Source organism: Petaurus breviceps, unplaced genomic scaffold (assembly GCF_028583685.1).
Source record: "Petaurus breviceps papuanus isolate PSGF00001 unplaced genomic scaffold, PetGlider_PUasm1.0 191, whole genome shotgun sequence".
In the NCBI taxonomy this organism is placed as follows: Eukaryota; Metazoa; Chordata; class Mammalia; order Diprotodontia; family Petauridae; genus Petaurus; species Petaurus breviceps.
The window spans coordinates 1,829,849-1,845,520 of NW_027185811.1; the positions used below are offsets into that span (position 1 = coordinate 1,829,849).

Sequence of the window (15,672 nt, forward strand, 5' to 3'; positions counted from 1 at the left end):
GATCCCAGTGATATTATCCCCAATGGAATCTCAAAAGTGTCACTTACTTGTGTTAAAGGTGAGATTCAAATAAAGATTTTGCCTGACGCTCTCCACTCTTATTACAAACCCACAATAAAAAACAACAACAACAACAAACCCTTAAATAATAATTTTTTAAGTCATATAATAATATTCCTGGAAAGAGAATCTACAAAAGAATTGAGGTGTTTATTTTTGGACCAACTTAGCCACATCAAGAGATTAATGATAAAACCTGTTTATTAAGAGCCCAATATAGGCAGTCAGCCTTTTAGTGACCAAGTGAAGCATTTATCCTTTCATCCTTTTTGTAGAAGGTAGCTTCCAAACGCAGTTAAGATTTTCATCACAGTCAGTTCTTCATTTAAGTGGACTGTGCCTTCTCCTCCTAAGGTTTCCTGTGTCCCCCACAGCTGGAGTGGCTTCACTGCTTGCCCCCTGCTCCCTTACCCAACCTGCTTCAGGGCCTAAAGAACTCCTTGCACAGTGTGCCCCTGCTACAGTCTGCCAAAACAGAAGCCCAGTCCAGCAAGAGAATTTGCATAATGTAAATTTATGTAAAGCTACGACTGTTAATATTTAGCTTTTGAAAACATAATATGGTAATTAAACTGGATATAATTGTAAAAAGCTAAAGGGATTGGTTTAAAGTGTGAATTTCTTCAGCAAATTAATGAAGTACTTATATATATATATATATATATATATTTTTAAAGATCCATGGCCATGGGTCTTAAAGTTATCTAGAGGGACAGTAAATAGTTACCACCCTCTGGACTGACATGCTATGCTAAAAATAGAATCTTAAAAGTCAGAACTTTGAGAATAAAACTAGTAACTGCTTTATAATAATCAATTCAACTATAGAAATAAGCACCCCCCCCATCTTCCTGTTGATTCTTTGTTACTGAGTACTGTGCTGCACTGCTTTAACTTCCAATTTCTAATGACAACTAACTTTTAGAGACAATTCTAAGAGTACTACTTTTGAGAAGCAGGTAACTCTATAACCCAAGAAGCAGAGTTCACTTGAAAAGTTTCCAGCTCTTACTGAGGATACAAAAGATTATGAATATAATTGTAAGGGGATTATTTCTCTTCATTCTCTAATACCTAAAATACATAGTCCCTCTACATTCAATAGGTGCTTATTAAGTACTGACTGAATATCAGATTAGCTTTTATTTTATGAAAAGTCAACCTTATTTCAAAGTCAGAGTCTGGAGTTTGAGGGAATTTTAAAGATCATCTAGCCCGGCCTCAAAATTTTTACAAGCAAGGAAACTAAGACCCAAAGGAGTATAAAGATCCAAGTCCTGATTTTAAATCCAGGGCTCTTCCCAGGCAATTTTTCCAGATAGGGAAAATGTTTATGGAAAATATAGCAGATTAAAACCTGAACATTAAAATTTACAAGAAACGAATGCAGATATTTAGGGAGCAACATCCAATCATGATTGGAAAATGACAAAAAAATTTAAATCATTTGTGATTTAGAGATGGGAAATTGACATAAAATATGACACTTGAAAATTGTTGTAAGGAAGGACTAGAAATATTTTAAGAACTAATGAATCTTCCTAGTCAATTAAGGCTTAGAAAATAAACATTCTCCACCACGAAAATCAGAACAAGCCATTTTGCTTAAACTGTAACACAGACAAGAGCTTAGATGAAGCAACTGTTAGTTCTCTTCAAATGTCCCAAAATACTGGTATGTTGGGAAAATCTCACTAGTGCACAGCAACCATCAATGATATTATAGACTAGTGTGTGGTTTTAGTTCTCTTATCCATTAAGTCATTCCTCCTCCAGCCCGCTTCACCCCTCTGTCTTTACTTCCTCAGGGGCAGACAAGTACCATACCTGGCCTAGTTTGCCCAGCACCCTATAGCAGCTGTGATAGCCACAAACAGTTCTGTGCACAAGGATTCCATGCAAAAATATTCTTTCTTTAATAAGGAAACATGGAAAACATTGACTTCAGTTGAGAGGGCACAAGACCAAAGGATTAATATAAAAGGAAAATACAAGATGAATAAAGATAATATTGCCTAGAACAGCGGGAACTAAAACTCAGTTAAAAAAAAAAGTTCACTTCTTTATGTAAAAAAATTTAGAAGGCATCTTTTAAATGCATACCCTTATGCAAAGATGACAAGATTGAGAACACTTAAAAAAATCAAAGCATTTAAAACTAATTTTTTTAAAGTTTCACAACTAGTTTATATAGATAAGCATCTTTTTATTTTTAAAGCAATTGGGGGTAAGTAACTTGCTCAAGGTTACATGGCCAGGTGTTTTAGATAAGCATCTTAATACAATCAGTTTTAAAGGATTTCTTTTCCAATTCAATGTAGAAACACAGTCCATTTCACCTCTGCTATTAATAGCTGGCTACTCTCAATTAATCATATTTACACCTTTTAATTATGTAGCAAGAACAGGCACTGCCAATTGGGGCAAGATTGTCTCCCTTTGTTCAGCTGATAGTCATGTCCAACCCTGTGACCCTGTGGACCAACTGGACATGGGGTTTTCTTTGGCAAAGATAACTGGAGTGATTTACCATTTCCTTCTCTACTAGATCCTTTTGACAGGTAATCAAAGGTTAAATGACTTGCCCAGTGTCACACAACTAAAAAGTGTCCAAGGCTGGATTTGAAAACTCAGCTTTTCCTGACTTTAGGCCCAATGCTCTGGGTCACCAGCTGCCTCAGTCTCCCTTTACATAGTATTATTACGATTATACAAAATATTATTGGTTCAGCAAACACAGTGCAGATCTTAGCATAATTCAATAAATTCCAGAGGCTGTTTGTTGCCTCTAAGAGAATGTACATTGCTCAGTTTGCCCAGTAAGCTCTTTCAAAACTTGGTCCACCTTTCTTTCCCCTATCTATCTGAAAGACTTGGACTGATGCAAGGAGAATAATGATTCCAAAGCACTGCTGATAAATCATGCTTCTCACTAACTTAGGATGCAGAATGAGACATTTTTTTTTTAGAAATGGCCCAACTGGGAATTGGGCAAATTCTCAGGGGAACTATGGATGATCCAGCAAAGAGAAGTTATACAAGCAGCATGAGAACCAGGAGGGAGCAGTTTCTTGAAAATTCAGGAGAGTATACACAAGGAAAGTGTGATTAACAAATGTATCAAGTGCAGCAGAGAGATCAATGTGAAAACAAATTGGAAAAAAGCCATCAGACTTTACAATAAAGAAGCGCTGCTACTTTGGGGAGAATGGTTTCAGACTGCCAAGGGTTGAGGAGTGAACAAAAGATTTGTAGAGGCAATGTTGATAGCTAGTAGAGAATTAGTAGTATTGATAGCTTTTTCTAGGAGTTTTGAGTGACAAAGGCAGAAAGAGACAAATAACGGCAGTTTGATGGTAAATAGATTTAAGGATAGGAGGGACTTTTAGCATTAGTTTAATAAGAGGAAAGGAAGGATAAGGAAATAAAGAGAAACAAGATTAGAAAGAGAAGGGATGATAGAGGGGGCAGTATGCTGAAGACGGGATTAACTGGAAAGGCATATGTAAAAACTCTGGTCAAAGACGGGTATAAAAGAGAAAATGGGGAATGATATCAATAGGGTTTTAATAAGACAGTTCATTATAAATGGCATTCTTATTTTCAGGCATTCTTATTTTCAGTAAATTAAGTGGCAAGAGACTGAGCTAAGAGTAGGAATATAGGGAAGTATGGGAGGCTTGGGGGAAGAGGTTTGGAATAGCATACGTAGTGAGACAGACTCATGTAGATGAACTTTTATGTATGTATTCTGCATTTGCACCTACTTAGCCCTCCATTTCTTACCTCTATTGGTGTAGTCTCAGGGATTTCTCGAAGGATGATGATGCATCGTTTATGATTTGGTCTCACTTTCTCTCCCTTCTCATCAACTTGAACCATAGGAGAGGCTAAAAATGTATTAAAGAGTTAAAAGCGGTCAGTGAAAATAGTGCTATAACAACACCCCATTAACAAGAAGTCAAAATAATCATTTGCAGAGGTTAATTACTAGGTGAATATACATTGTGATTATATGGGCATTATTTATTAAAATCCAAAGTCACACCTCTCAGTGACTACTGAATGATGCCTGATATTTTTATATAAATACTATGAAAAAGCACAAGACATTATTTTCCTTTTTTTTGGAGGGCAACTGGGGTTAAGCAACTCGCCCAAGGTCACATGGCTAGTTTTGTGTTAAGTGTCTGAGGCTGGATTTGAACTCAGGTCCTCCTCACTCCAGGGTCACTGTGCCACCTAACTGCCCCTATTATTTTCCCTTTTCTAAATCAGCAAAATCTTAATTTAACAAATAGAATTTATCATTTGCATTTTAAAAATCTATATTATATATGTAACTTAGGACTAAAATAGATAACCTGTAAGAAAATTCCACTTAATAGTATTGAAAGATTATGCCCAAAAAACTTATGAGGAGTTTGAGCAAAAGAAACCCTCAGACAGAGATTTATAGGCTGTAGTGAGCATTACAAAGTAGTTTATAAAAGAGAGGACTGGCAAATCATAGAATGAACACAAAGAAATGTTACCAATGACTTAAGATACAGCCAGAAATATATGTTCTTTACACTCTATAGCCTAGATGTGAGAAATGTGGTCATGAACCTGTAATTTAGCTGCTACAGAGAACCACCGGGTGAGGAGACTCCCTCTACCCATGAGGTCTGGCACCTTCTTGCATTGGTATAAATGTGTTTGCTTGTCGCCTCCCACGCCAGAGTGTGAGCTGCTTGAGGGCCAAGAATTATGCTTCTTTGTGTATTCCCAGAGACTGACGCGGTACCTGCCGTGAAGGAGGCAGATAACTTACTGCGCTAGGAGCCGGGACATGGTGAAGTACAGGTGTCAAAGAAATATTAGACCAGAAAGCTAGTCATTTTTCTTGAAGTGAAGCAGTAACAAAAAAAATCTGCGGAACTAAAAATTTCCTTCTTTCAAGTCATGCAATTTAAAAAGAATCAATAACATACATCTTAATACTTCAAGAATAAGATCCAGGTCTGTGGTCAACTTTTTTATTTCTTCCATGTTGGCAACTGTCCAAATTGGGATAAACTGGTCACTGTCCATTTGAGACATCAAGTAGAGATCCTTAGATAGATTCTCTCTAAAAGAATTAAAGAAACGTGAGGTTAAAATTATTAGAAAGGTCATTTTTTAAAAATAGAAGATACTACGTATTGTAAAACACAAACTTACAAAAATACTGATTGAAAAGATAAGGGTGAAAAACACCAACTTCTTACACATGTTAACCATTTAAACCAATCTGGGACATCAAAATGGTTCCCTTCAATTAAAATTATATTACAATGCTGAATGTACTGCTGCAGTGAAGAGAGTACTGATTTACATCTAAAACTGGAAGCCAAGCAGTTATATGTTTTTTGGACAGTAATAACTCTTTTTATTAAAAATTATCTTATTTTTATTGATACTGCTTGTTTTGCCATTACTTTCATTTCTAAATATATTCTGCCTCCTCCAACAATTCATTTATAAACTACTTTTTCAATTACATATTTTCCCTACCTCTTACCTTCCAATTGAAGAAAGAAAAAACAAAATTCATATATCATTATGTATAGTCAAGCAAAACAAATCTTTGCCTCAGTCATTTACAAAAATGCGTGTCTCATTCTGCATATTTAGTCTATCACCTGTAAGGAGTTAGGTAATATTTCTCTCCACTGGCCCTCTGCAATCATGGATGATCACTGTGTTATCTGAGAATCTGTCTTTCAAAATTGTTCATTTTTTACAAGGTTGTTATTTTTTTATAGACTGTTTTCACACTGCATCATTTCATGCAAGTTCTCCCAGTTTTCTACAATTGTCTCTTTTAACATTTCTTGCAGTCCAACAGTATTCCATTATGATCATAGACAATTTGTTCAGTCCTTCCAACTGATGGACATGCCCTTACTTTCTATTTCTATCCTACCTCAAAAAGAGCTGCTATAAATATTTTTGAGCTTTTAACTTTTAAAAACCATTTTACAGGACATGCTAAATTGAATTCTACAAATTTCACTGAATTTATATTAAGTTCACCTAACTCTAAATCTTCATGTAAACATAAAGGGAGTCTTTTTATATTAGTATATTTTTTACTACCTGAGAGAACATGCTAATAAATCTGCTTCTAAAAGGTACCTTTCTTCCCCTTCAAGTTTCTACTATTCTGTTTCCACTGACTCAGCAACTTTTTCTTAAAAAACCAAGAAAAGAATCATATTACCTTGAAAAACAGAATTCTAATTGTTTCTTTAGGCATTCCTTTAAATCTTCAACAGAAACTGTACAACTGCCTTCACCTGTTTAGAAGAGTAAAGAAAAAAATAAATTTAGTGCCAAGTCACTTAGGAAAAGCAACCATGACCAATACTGATGCTGAAACTAAAGGTTTTCCCCTGAGAAATGTAATAATGACACTTAAAACTTAATCAACACCCTAAATAATCTATCCTTTAAATAATTTTCTCATCAATTAGCTTAAAACATTTATTCAGGGTTTACTATGTGCCAAGTGCTAGAGATAATAAAGGCTAAATGGTCCCTGCCATCTAACAGGGGGAGAAGACACATAAGTGGCAATCAGGAAGCCAAGTATTTTTAGTACAGGAAGTATGGTGGACTCATAAGGGAATTGATTCACATACATGCCTTTTCCAGTAGTAATGGAAATACTGATTTTATTATGATTTCAGAGCTAAAAGGGGGAATGCCCCAAGTAGAGTAGAAAATACCTATGGTCTGGTCCTCCAACTGGCTTATGGTAAAATTCTGACCAACTGGAAAAAAAAGTTATTTACCAAGGAATCAAAGCACTTAATTCAGAAATCCCCTCAGTACTCTAATACACACACACACACACACACACACACACACACACACACACTCACTCACTCTCTCTCTCTCTGCCTCTTTACCTTGGAAGGGCATAATATTTACTCCTTTTTCTCCTGCTAAGTCACCAAGCATTTATTACGTGGTTATTGCTATTTGCCAGGTACTGTGCTAAGCCCTGGGTGATACCAAGAACCCTCAAGGCCTAGCTCACATTTTGATGGGGAAAACAACATATAAAAAATTGCTCATAAAATGGAAAGATTTTCCTTCCTCCCTCCTTTTTAAGTGTAATCTCAAGGGGAAGGTACCATAGCAGAGAGTGAGAGTCCTGGAAAAGGCCTTAAAGAAAGCCAAGAAGTGGAGGTGAAAAAGGATGGAATAGGTAGGGGCCATTAAAAGTGAAAATAGAATTGCATATTTCATTACAGAAGTAAAATAGGAAGGTGTTGGACTTCAATGAGTGGGGGGTAGGGGTAGGGTGAGTGACATGGTTTGACCTGAGCTCTAGGAAAGTTGTACTAGCAGGTGATTAAGTAGAGGATAGATCAGAATAGGGAGAGGACTTTAGAAAAGACCAATCATAAGTCCAAGAGTTATAACGAACATCTAAGTTAGAGTAGAGACTGTGTGAGTGGAGAGGAGGGGCTATTTTGAAGGTAGTTAACAAGACTTGGTGAAAGATTTGATGTGTGGGATGAAAAAAGTCAAGGATAATACCCTGGTACTGAGCTGGGAATAAGATGGAATAGTAACCACCTTGGGTATGTCAATTTCCTCCTCTGTAAAATGGGGCAAAAACATCTACCTCCCAGGGTTGTTGTGAAGATAAAATGAGCTATTTGTAAAGAATTTCACAAACCTTAAAGCACTATATGAATACTATTATTAGAACCATTATTATATAAGTTCCAAGAGGGTAGAGATAGCTCTGCTTTTTGTCTCCTGTTTGCTGTAGGTTTGGCACAAAGTAAGTGTAAATTAAATGCTTTCCCATTTATCTAAAGAATAGAACTTTTCTCTTTTAAAAAGTCATCCTTAATGCCAATAGAGCCTAAGTTAATTTTTAGCACACTCTGAAAGGCAATATTAAAAAGCTGTGTTTTCAATAATTTCTACACTGGCTTTCATTTTAATTTTATTCTTGCATACTCAAGGAAAAATACCTTCCCTAAGATTTAAAAGACCAGAGATCTCAGGAATTTTGCACCTGACGTTATGTAGCCTGTATTTCTCTACATAGGAATACCGAAAGATCTATAACCTTATCAGTGAGGCATCTTCTTGTACCCTTTCTATGATCTAATAAATAAATTCTAGACACACATTTAAGGCATTTATAGGTTAAGTGATTTGTCCATGTACATAAGTACCAGAGATGGAATGCTTTCCAATTCCAACACTAGTACTCTTATCAATCACTATATATTATGCTGATCTTTAATATGTCTATTGAAAGGCTGATGAAATCTACAACGAAAGCACATTCCACATACTCACTTCAAGCAAAAATTTACCATATAGTTTATAGATAATTCATTAGTAATGATTTCTTTAGGACTTTGGATGTTTTGGTAATTGCTCCAGGTTCTTATAAAACTCACAAAGAGATGTAAGGAGATTCTTCCCTTTTAGAACTAACATTTAGAAGGGATCTCACTAACTATTGTAACTTCCTCCTTCTACAGGCCAAAAAATAGGCCAAGAATGATTATATGGCTTGCCTAAGCTAACATAATCAAGTGATTAGAGAATTCTTTCTGTTCCAAAAAAAAATTATAAAGTTGCAATATTGATTTTTCTCATTTTAATTGCTTGTACAGTATTTCATTAAGCCTCTAATCTTGTAAAGCCAGAATCACTCATTTTACTAATGGACAAAGTTTTATATGGAGTAATATGTCCATTAAAAAAAAAAACAAACAAAAAACCAACCACTGACTTTATTAATTAGAAAGGAAAAAAAATAAATCCAGATAACAGTATCACCTGAAGAAAAGATATAACTGCTTTTATTCAATAGCAACAGTCAAGAGAGTTCACAGAAGTGATTCAAAATATTAGAGGCATATTTGATCCTCTGAGATCAACAAATAAAGGTTCTAAATAGCTTTAGGAATGGCGAAGCAGAGACTAGGTAAACAGTTATAAAAACTAGCTAGAAAACGACTAGCACTGGACCATGAATGGCAGTAATCTTTGAAACCATAGCATTTACCAGATATATCATAAATTTGGTAACTCAGATCCTCTGGAGACAAAACCATTCCATCTGTAGGTACTTCTTCAACACCTGTGTTACTCTGTGAAGCTTCACAAGAAGAATACATTACATCATATTCTTTACAGCTGTCATCTGGAATCTCCAAGGTACCTGAATTAAAAAAAAAAAACAACCAATACCTGATGTCAAGGATAAGGTAAGGTTTTTCTATATAGTCTTTTGTGGATTTCAGTAGTGAGTAAAGTAGCCACAATGAGCTTGAATATAAGTTTTCCTTTGCTTTTAGGCAAATGCAATTATGAATTAATGTCAAAGAAAATTATAATCATGGACCAAATTTTTGCAGACCCATTTAATTCCTTAAATTTATGATTTCCAAAGTATTTTTTTCTTTTAGAAATCTGATGAGGTATGGAGTACATATCTGACTGTACAGATAGGAAAATAAAGGCTCAGATGTTATACTGTTCCTGGTAACAAAGCTAACTGTCAGAATCAAATTTTTGATTATATTGCACCAACTTGTAAATATATTCCTGACTTCAAAGACTCCTTATTATATGAAATATTTCCCCCCTTATATTGGCAGTGGAACTAAACTGTATGTAGCAAAACCTGTTTTCTAATTATTTGTTTTTTAAAAACCAAAGATGTCACACCTATCTGGATATTATTATAAAGGAGAAATAATATAAATGCATTAAGATAATTCTACAGTACAAGGGGGAAGGGGCTACTTATGAGGAATATAAGTCCATTTTTGTTAGAACTGTTAAGTTAAACTTGTCATCCAAAAACATAAACATCAAGTTTAGTCTACCAAGGCTATTTATGCATTTGAAATTCTCCTTTAAGGTCTGGAAAGCACAACAGTACTATTCAGCCTTTAAATTATAGTGAAGTCACAGCTGTTCTAAGTATAGGAAAAGTTTACCATAATTGAATGTTATTACACGAAAGTCTCTGGGGATAGCAGGATTGTCACTATCTCTTAAGCTTGTTCTATATATATGCATAATAAAAATATGAATCAGATTTTGACATTTATAATGTATCTGAGATGTGAGGGTTTTTTGTTCTCTTATAACCTAAATGTTCACAAACTACCGTAATATGATAATACTACATGAAGTTGGGCAAATATTTTATTGGAATTGGGTAAAATAGTAAAGGCAAAAGGCAAAGTATTTTCTTCATATTCTAGGACACTTTTTTTGGTAGAATATAGGTTTTCTATGATTCCCTGCCCTGTCTGAAGAGAAGAAAGCAATTTGATAGTGTATCTGGGATATGAAAATTTTTGTAGACGCTTATTGATCACAAGGTTTTCACACAGCCTCTCCCCAATATTCTTTTCTGGGCTTTTTGCTCTCTATCTCCATGGGAGTATTACTAATGATAGCCTTGCAACATTCCCATTATTCTCAATCATTTACCTATCTTGGTATTTAAAAGTTCCTTTAATGTGTCCCTCTACTCCCTTGTGTCCATTCTTAATCGAAAGGAGCAGGAGGAAGTAATATGTGGCAGGACCATGAAGAATTAGAATGAAATGGATTAATCTTTTCAGGATCCAGGAAAAGAGGGAAAATAGCACTTTTCTGTCCTTAATCTGGTCACCACATGGGCTTGGTTGGGACTTCTTGAACTCCTGTGGCCCATTCCTTGCCTCTTTCCACTAGACTATCATCCCCAATATTGTTAGATCTTCTATATTTTTGTTAGTAATTTTTCATTGTGAATTGTTTTTTATTTTAATGCCCACCTTTCAATTCATCAAAATCCAGTCCTTAGGACTGAATTATGAAAAATACTTAACAGTGAAATATTTCTGACATGTTGGTACTTACTCAGTTCAGGTCTTCAGATAAGTTACTTTCCCTAATAAACAATCTTGATACTTTAGAGTATGGAATGCTTTGACGCTTAATATTTTTTGTTTAACCTCACAAATTCTGGTCTGGTCGGGGACAAGTGTTGAGGCATAGCATAGCTCTTTTTACAGCCAAATAAACAAAGGACAACTGACGATTTTTGGAGTGTGAATGGGAAGGAACAGAGGACACAGTTTGAGGGAAAGGTATGTATAAATAGCATATGTTTTGTGTGTGTGTGTGTGTGTGTGTGTGTGTGTGTGTGTGTGTGAGACAGAGAGAGAAAAGGGACCTTAAGTTTATTCAGGTACTATAAACAGTTAAAAACCAACAACAACAAAATAAAACTTTTCTTAATGGTTAGGGCTTACCATCAGGATTAGGCCCTGCAGTAGCTGCTGTTTCTTGCCAAGAGCTCTCAGTTCCATGAGTAGATGAAGGAGCATCAGTGCTTCCTTGGGGAACTTCCTGCCATACTTTAGCATTAGGATTTAAACCAGTACCTTTAGATGTAACCTGCTAAATGAACAAGGCAACACATAAAATATGTTAAGCCAACATTTCTAAAACGTAATTTTAAGTTTTCAACAGTCACTGTTTTTGAGTTTATAACCTAGTAAAAATAGTATAAAAATATTACCAGTAAGACAATGACATGCATAGCTTCCCACCAAAAAGACAATCCTACATCATTCCTATCTGTTTCATTGTCCCATTTTGCCCAACTTTCTCACATTATTTTCTATCAAGAAGTGACAAGGGCTTCCGTTTCTCCTTCAAGCTCCTAGGCATATCATGGTCTTAAAACAGTATCATATGAAGATGTGTTTAAAGGGATTAAATTTTAAAGGAACAATACTATTTGAAGAGGTAGGGGAATTGAAAAACGGAGAAGAACTAAAACTTGTTCTGCCCTCCGACTATTGGAAGAACTTGGGCCATTTGGTGAAAATTATAAGGCAACTTTCAGATCTTCTCAAAAATGAAAACTTTCAATTATAATGGGCTGGGGGATTGGAAATGAGTTCCATGTTGCTGAATCTTCAGGTAAAAGCTGGATTACTATTTATCAAGGGCAAATTCAGCCTGTGGTATAGGAAGAAGACTAAATGAAATTAAATTAAGCTCTAGATTGCAGCACTTTTCTGAATATTAATCGCTAGAAAACTCTTTCCAACTGGCTATATATTGTAAGATACACCAAGAGTGTAATATGTAACTCTTCTTCAAAATGGTTTCCACTGTAATATTTTACTTGAGTGATGAAAGGGCTTGACTGATTAGAACATGAGTATTGAATGGGTGAAAGCAAAGTAAACTTTACAAGGGCACCTAAGCCTATAAACATTTTTAATAGTTTTAGTCTGATACATAGTTATAGAGATTACATGGCAGAATGGATAGGAAGAGCTAGTGTCAGAAACAGGAAGACCTGGGTACAAGTCCCAGCTGAGACTTTTTTCTTTCAGTGCCCTTAGAAGTTCCCTATACAAATGAAATCACAAGTACAGTCCAAAAGAAACAAAAATGGGTATACCCCCTTAGAACCTGAATAAGGACAACATCAGTTAATAGAGTATGAGAGTGTGAACTAATGTGGGGAAGCAGAAAGAGCCTTCAAGTCTCAGGAGGTTGTTGATGCTTGTCCTTCTTTCTCAGAGGACCTCTTAGACAACAGGGAGGTTATGCCACAGCAGACAAGTGAACTGAATTTAAATGGGGGAGTCACCAGTCTCACTTTCTCCTTGGAAGCCATCTGGATCCAGTGGCCATATCATAGATCAGCATGTCTGGAGATGGCCCTCCAATGATAATAAGGTAAAGTAAAAGAATGCTGAGAAACTTAGGAACTCAATGCAATGACTAAGCATAAGCATGTCAGAACACTGATGATGAAACAGGTTTCCTAATTCTTGGCAGAGAAATGAGGTGAAGTATAAGACATTTTCATACAGAGGCAATGAGTGAATTTGTTTTGCTTGACTACACTAATTTATTACAAGAACTTCTATGGGAGTCACAGGTACTCAAGAGTGATGCAAAAGAGAAAATGCTTCTTTAAAAATGAACAAAATAAAGCATAAGTTCAAAAAGGAGACACAAACAGGTCAGTTTTGTTACTATCATGTGAAATTTAATATATACACAAAACCCTGTACTAACAAAAATTCATTTTCTATACAATCTTCCTTTTCTACTTTGTATCCTTATCGGTAAAATTGCAGTTAATTTTTTAAAAAAATGATACTTTGTTTCACTACAACAGATAATTGCTAAACAAACTTTTGTTTCTTTGTCAAAGAATTGGTATTTTGAAATAATCCGTTAAGAATATTTCTTCCTTTAAAAGCTGACAATTATTCTTTTAACATTTTCTTAATGACCAAGCACTGAATAATTCTATTTACATATTTAAAATACTACCTTCTCCCTTCTCTCTAGAACAAATCCTACTAAAATCTGAATTGGTCTAAGAATACTACTGATTAACTTCGAACTCAAAATGGTTTTACCCTTTTTATATAATAATTCCTCAGCATTTATTCCCTAATCTCTACCATACCACAATGTATTCGCATACACATTATCATTAAACTTCTCTTTTGAGTATATATTTCTCGAATTGTGATTAAGCCTAAGAATTCTGGGAATAGTCATCCTTTCCCCAAACCTTCCAGCCCAGACACCACAGCCATCACCGACAGAAAAATCATTGTAAAGAAGGGGTCCACCTTGCTCACCACCACCAACTGCCACCAACTGGCAGATAAACACAAGGGCCCTAAGAGTGGTAGTACCCCTCAGTCATGTTTCCAGCCTAGCTCTTCAGAGCCAGTGTCCAAGGAAACAACTCCTGGAGAGGAAGAGTTAGCTATCCCCACCAACTGCCAACCCCAACTGCCACACACAGGGTAGGCAAGCCAATTTTGCTAAGTAGCACATTTCTCTGAAGGAGAGGCGATGGAATGTACCAGGCAAATCAAACTCCCCCCATCATCTTGAGGACCATCTTATCTTCCTTCGGATGAAGACAGTCCAGGACCCTGAACCCCTAAAGACTTGAGATTAGGAATGCTTCCAGCACAGTGCCCACAACCATCATTCTGGAAAGGAAGCTCTATGGACATACTCTTGTAAGTGCTACAGAATGGATACTAAAGACTCAGAAAAGAAAGTTTCCGGGGGCAGCTAAGTGGCACAGTGAATAGAGCCAGCTCTGGAGTCAGGAGGACCTGAGTTCAAATTTACCCATAGACACTTGACACTTAATAGTTGTATGACCTTGGGTAAGTCACTTAATCCCCAATTGTCTTGTCTTCCTCCCTCCAAATGGGGGAAAAAGTTTCTGCCACTAATGTCTCTGGCACTGTCAAATGGTTCTATTTTAGGGGTGGCTAGGTAGCGCAGTGAATAAAGCGCCGGACCCAGAGTCAGGAGGACCTGAGCTCAGTTCTGGCCTCAGACACCTAACACCCACACAAAAAAACTACTCGTGTAATCTTGGGCAAGTTACTTAACTAACCCCAATTGCCCTCCAAAAGGCCAAAAAAAAAAAAATTTATTTTATTAGTGGAAACAATACTTAAAACAAAAAAAAAGGTATTACCATCTGTACTGCCATTGCATTCTATGGACCTTTCCATATGATTGTGGTTGAAACCTTCCATATGTTGATCCCTCAATTAAAATTCGAGCACTCCTTGAAAGCTGGGATTATTTTTTTCCCCATTTATATTCCACATGCTTGTCACAGTAAACACATATAGTAAGTCTTTTACAAATTTTCTTTTCATTCCTTTATTAATCTGATTTCATTAGTAAAGTTACTTCCCTCAACCGAATTGAAACCTTTCCAAGTCTGGCAATCCACGCAAATTTTTGTCCATGTCTTCCTACAAATCCTTCATAAAGTATCCACCCAACAACCTGGAGGGTGTTCTCTCCAGCAAGTGTAGTATAATGAGCAGAACAACAGAATATTAAGTAATCCTAGGTTCAATTCCTGGTTTTGCAATTAAATCAGAGTGACAGGTACCAACTCAAAAACTTTGAGGCTCAATTTACTCAACTACTAAAACAAAGGCCACTGTTTCCCCAGTGCTTTATATTATAAAGGTCTCTTTCTACAGAAAAACTCCCAAAAGGATCCAACTAAATCTTATTAAATCTGGAAGGTCTCCAGATTTTTTTATAAAGCTCTAAGTCAAGGGCTGTTAATCTTGGGTCAAAGGATCTCCAAAGAGTCTGGAAAGATTTCAAGTGTTGGTGAAACCAGATTGGGGGGGGGGGATCTTTGTTTCAATATAATTAATGCCTGTCCTTTGTAATCTTATATATTTTTATGTTATGCATTAAAAAAATTCTGAGAAGGGTTCCATGGGTTTAAAAAGAGCATCAAAAGTTTTTTTTTTCTAACACAAAAAAGGTTAAGAACCACTGCATTAGACCAATGTTTCTCACTACAGAACTCTAGTATTATATATATGATATGACTGAGAGTTCTTAATGCTGACAAACTAGACTTCAAATGCTAAAAATAAAATTATCTATATCAGATTGCATGCTGTCTTGGGGAAGGGGTAGAGAAGGGAAGGAGAAAAAAATCTGGAACTCAAAAAATCTTGCAAAAGTGGTTGGTGAAAACGATTATTTACATAT

The 15,672-nt window shown here is 35.8% G+C and overlaps 1 protein-coding gene across 5 annotated transcripts in view; it reads right to left on the reverse strand.

Annotated features, from left to right (window-relative positions):
• LARP4 (La ribonucleoprotein 4) overlaps positions 1-15,672 on the reverse strand; it is a 56,917-nt gene that overhangs the window by 23,494 nt on the left and 17,751 nt on the right. For 3 of the 5 annotated variants that reach the window (XM_069092566.1, XM_069092564.1, XM_069092568.1), the window contains exons 2-6: positions 11,385-11,532; positions 9,134-9,289; positions 6,308-6,383; positions 5,037-5,173; positions 3,847-3,950 (exon numbers count right to left, since the gene is read on the reverse strand). In XM_069092566.1, coding sequence (XP_068948667.1) covers positions 3,847-3,950; positions 5,037-5,173; positions 6,308-6,383; positions 9,134-9,289; positions 11,385-11,532 — 621 coding nt within the window. The remainder of the gene's footprint in view (positions 1-3,846; positions 3,951-5,036; positions 5,174-6,307; positions 6,384-9,133; positions 9,290-11,384; positions 11,533-15,672) is intronic. The other 2 variants (XM_069092567.1, XM_069092565.1) reach the window with 1 other exon arrangement.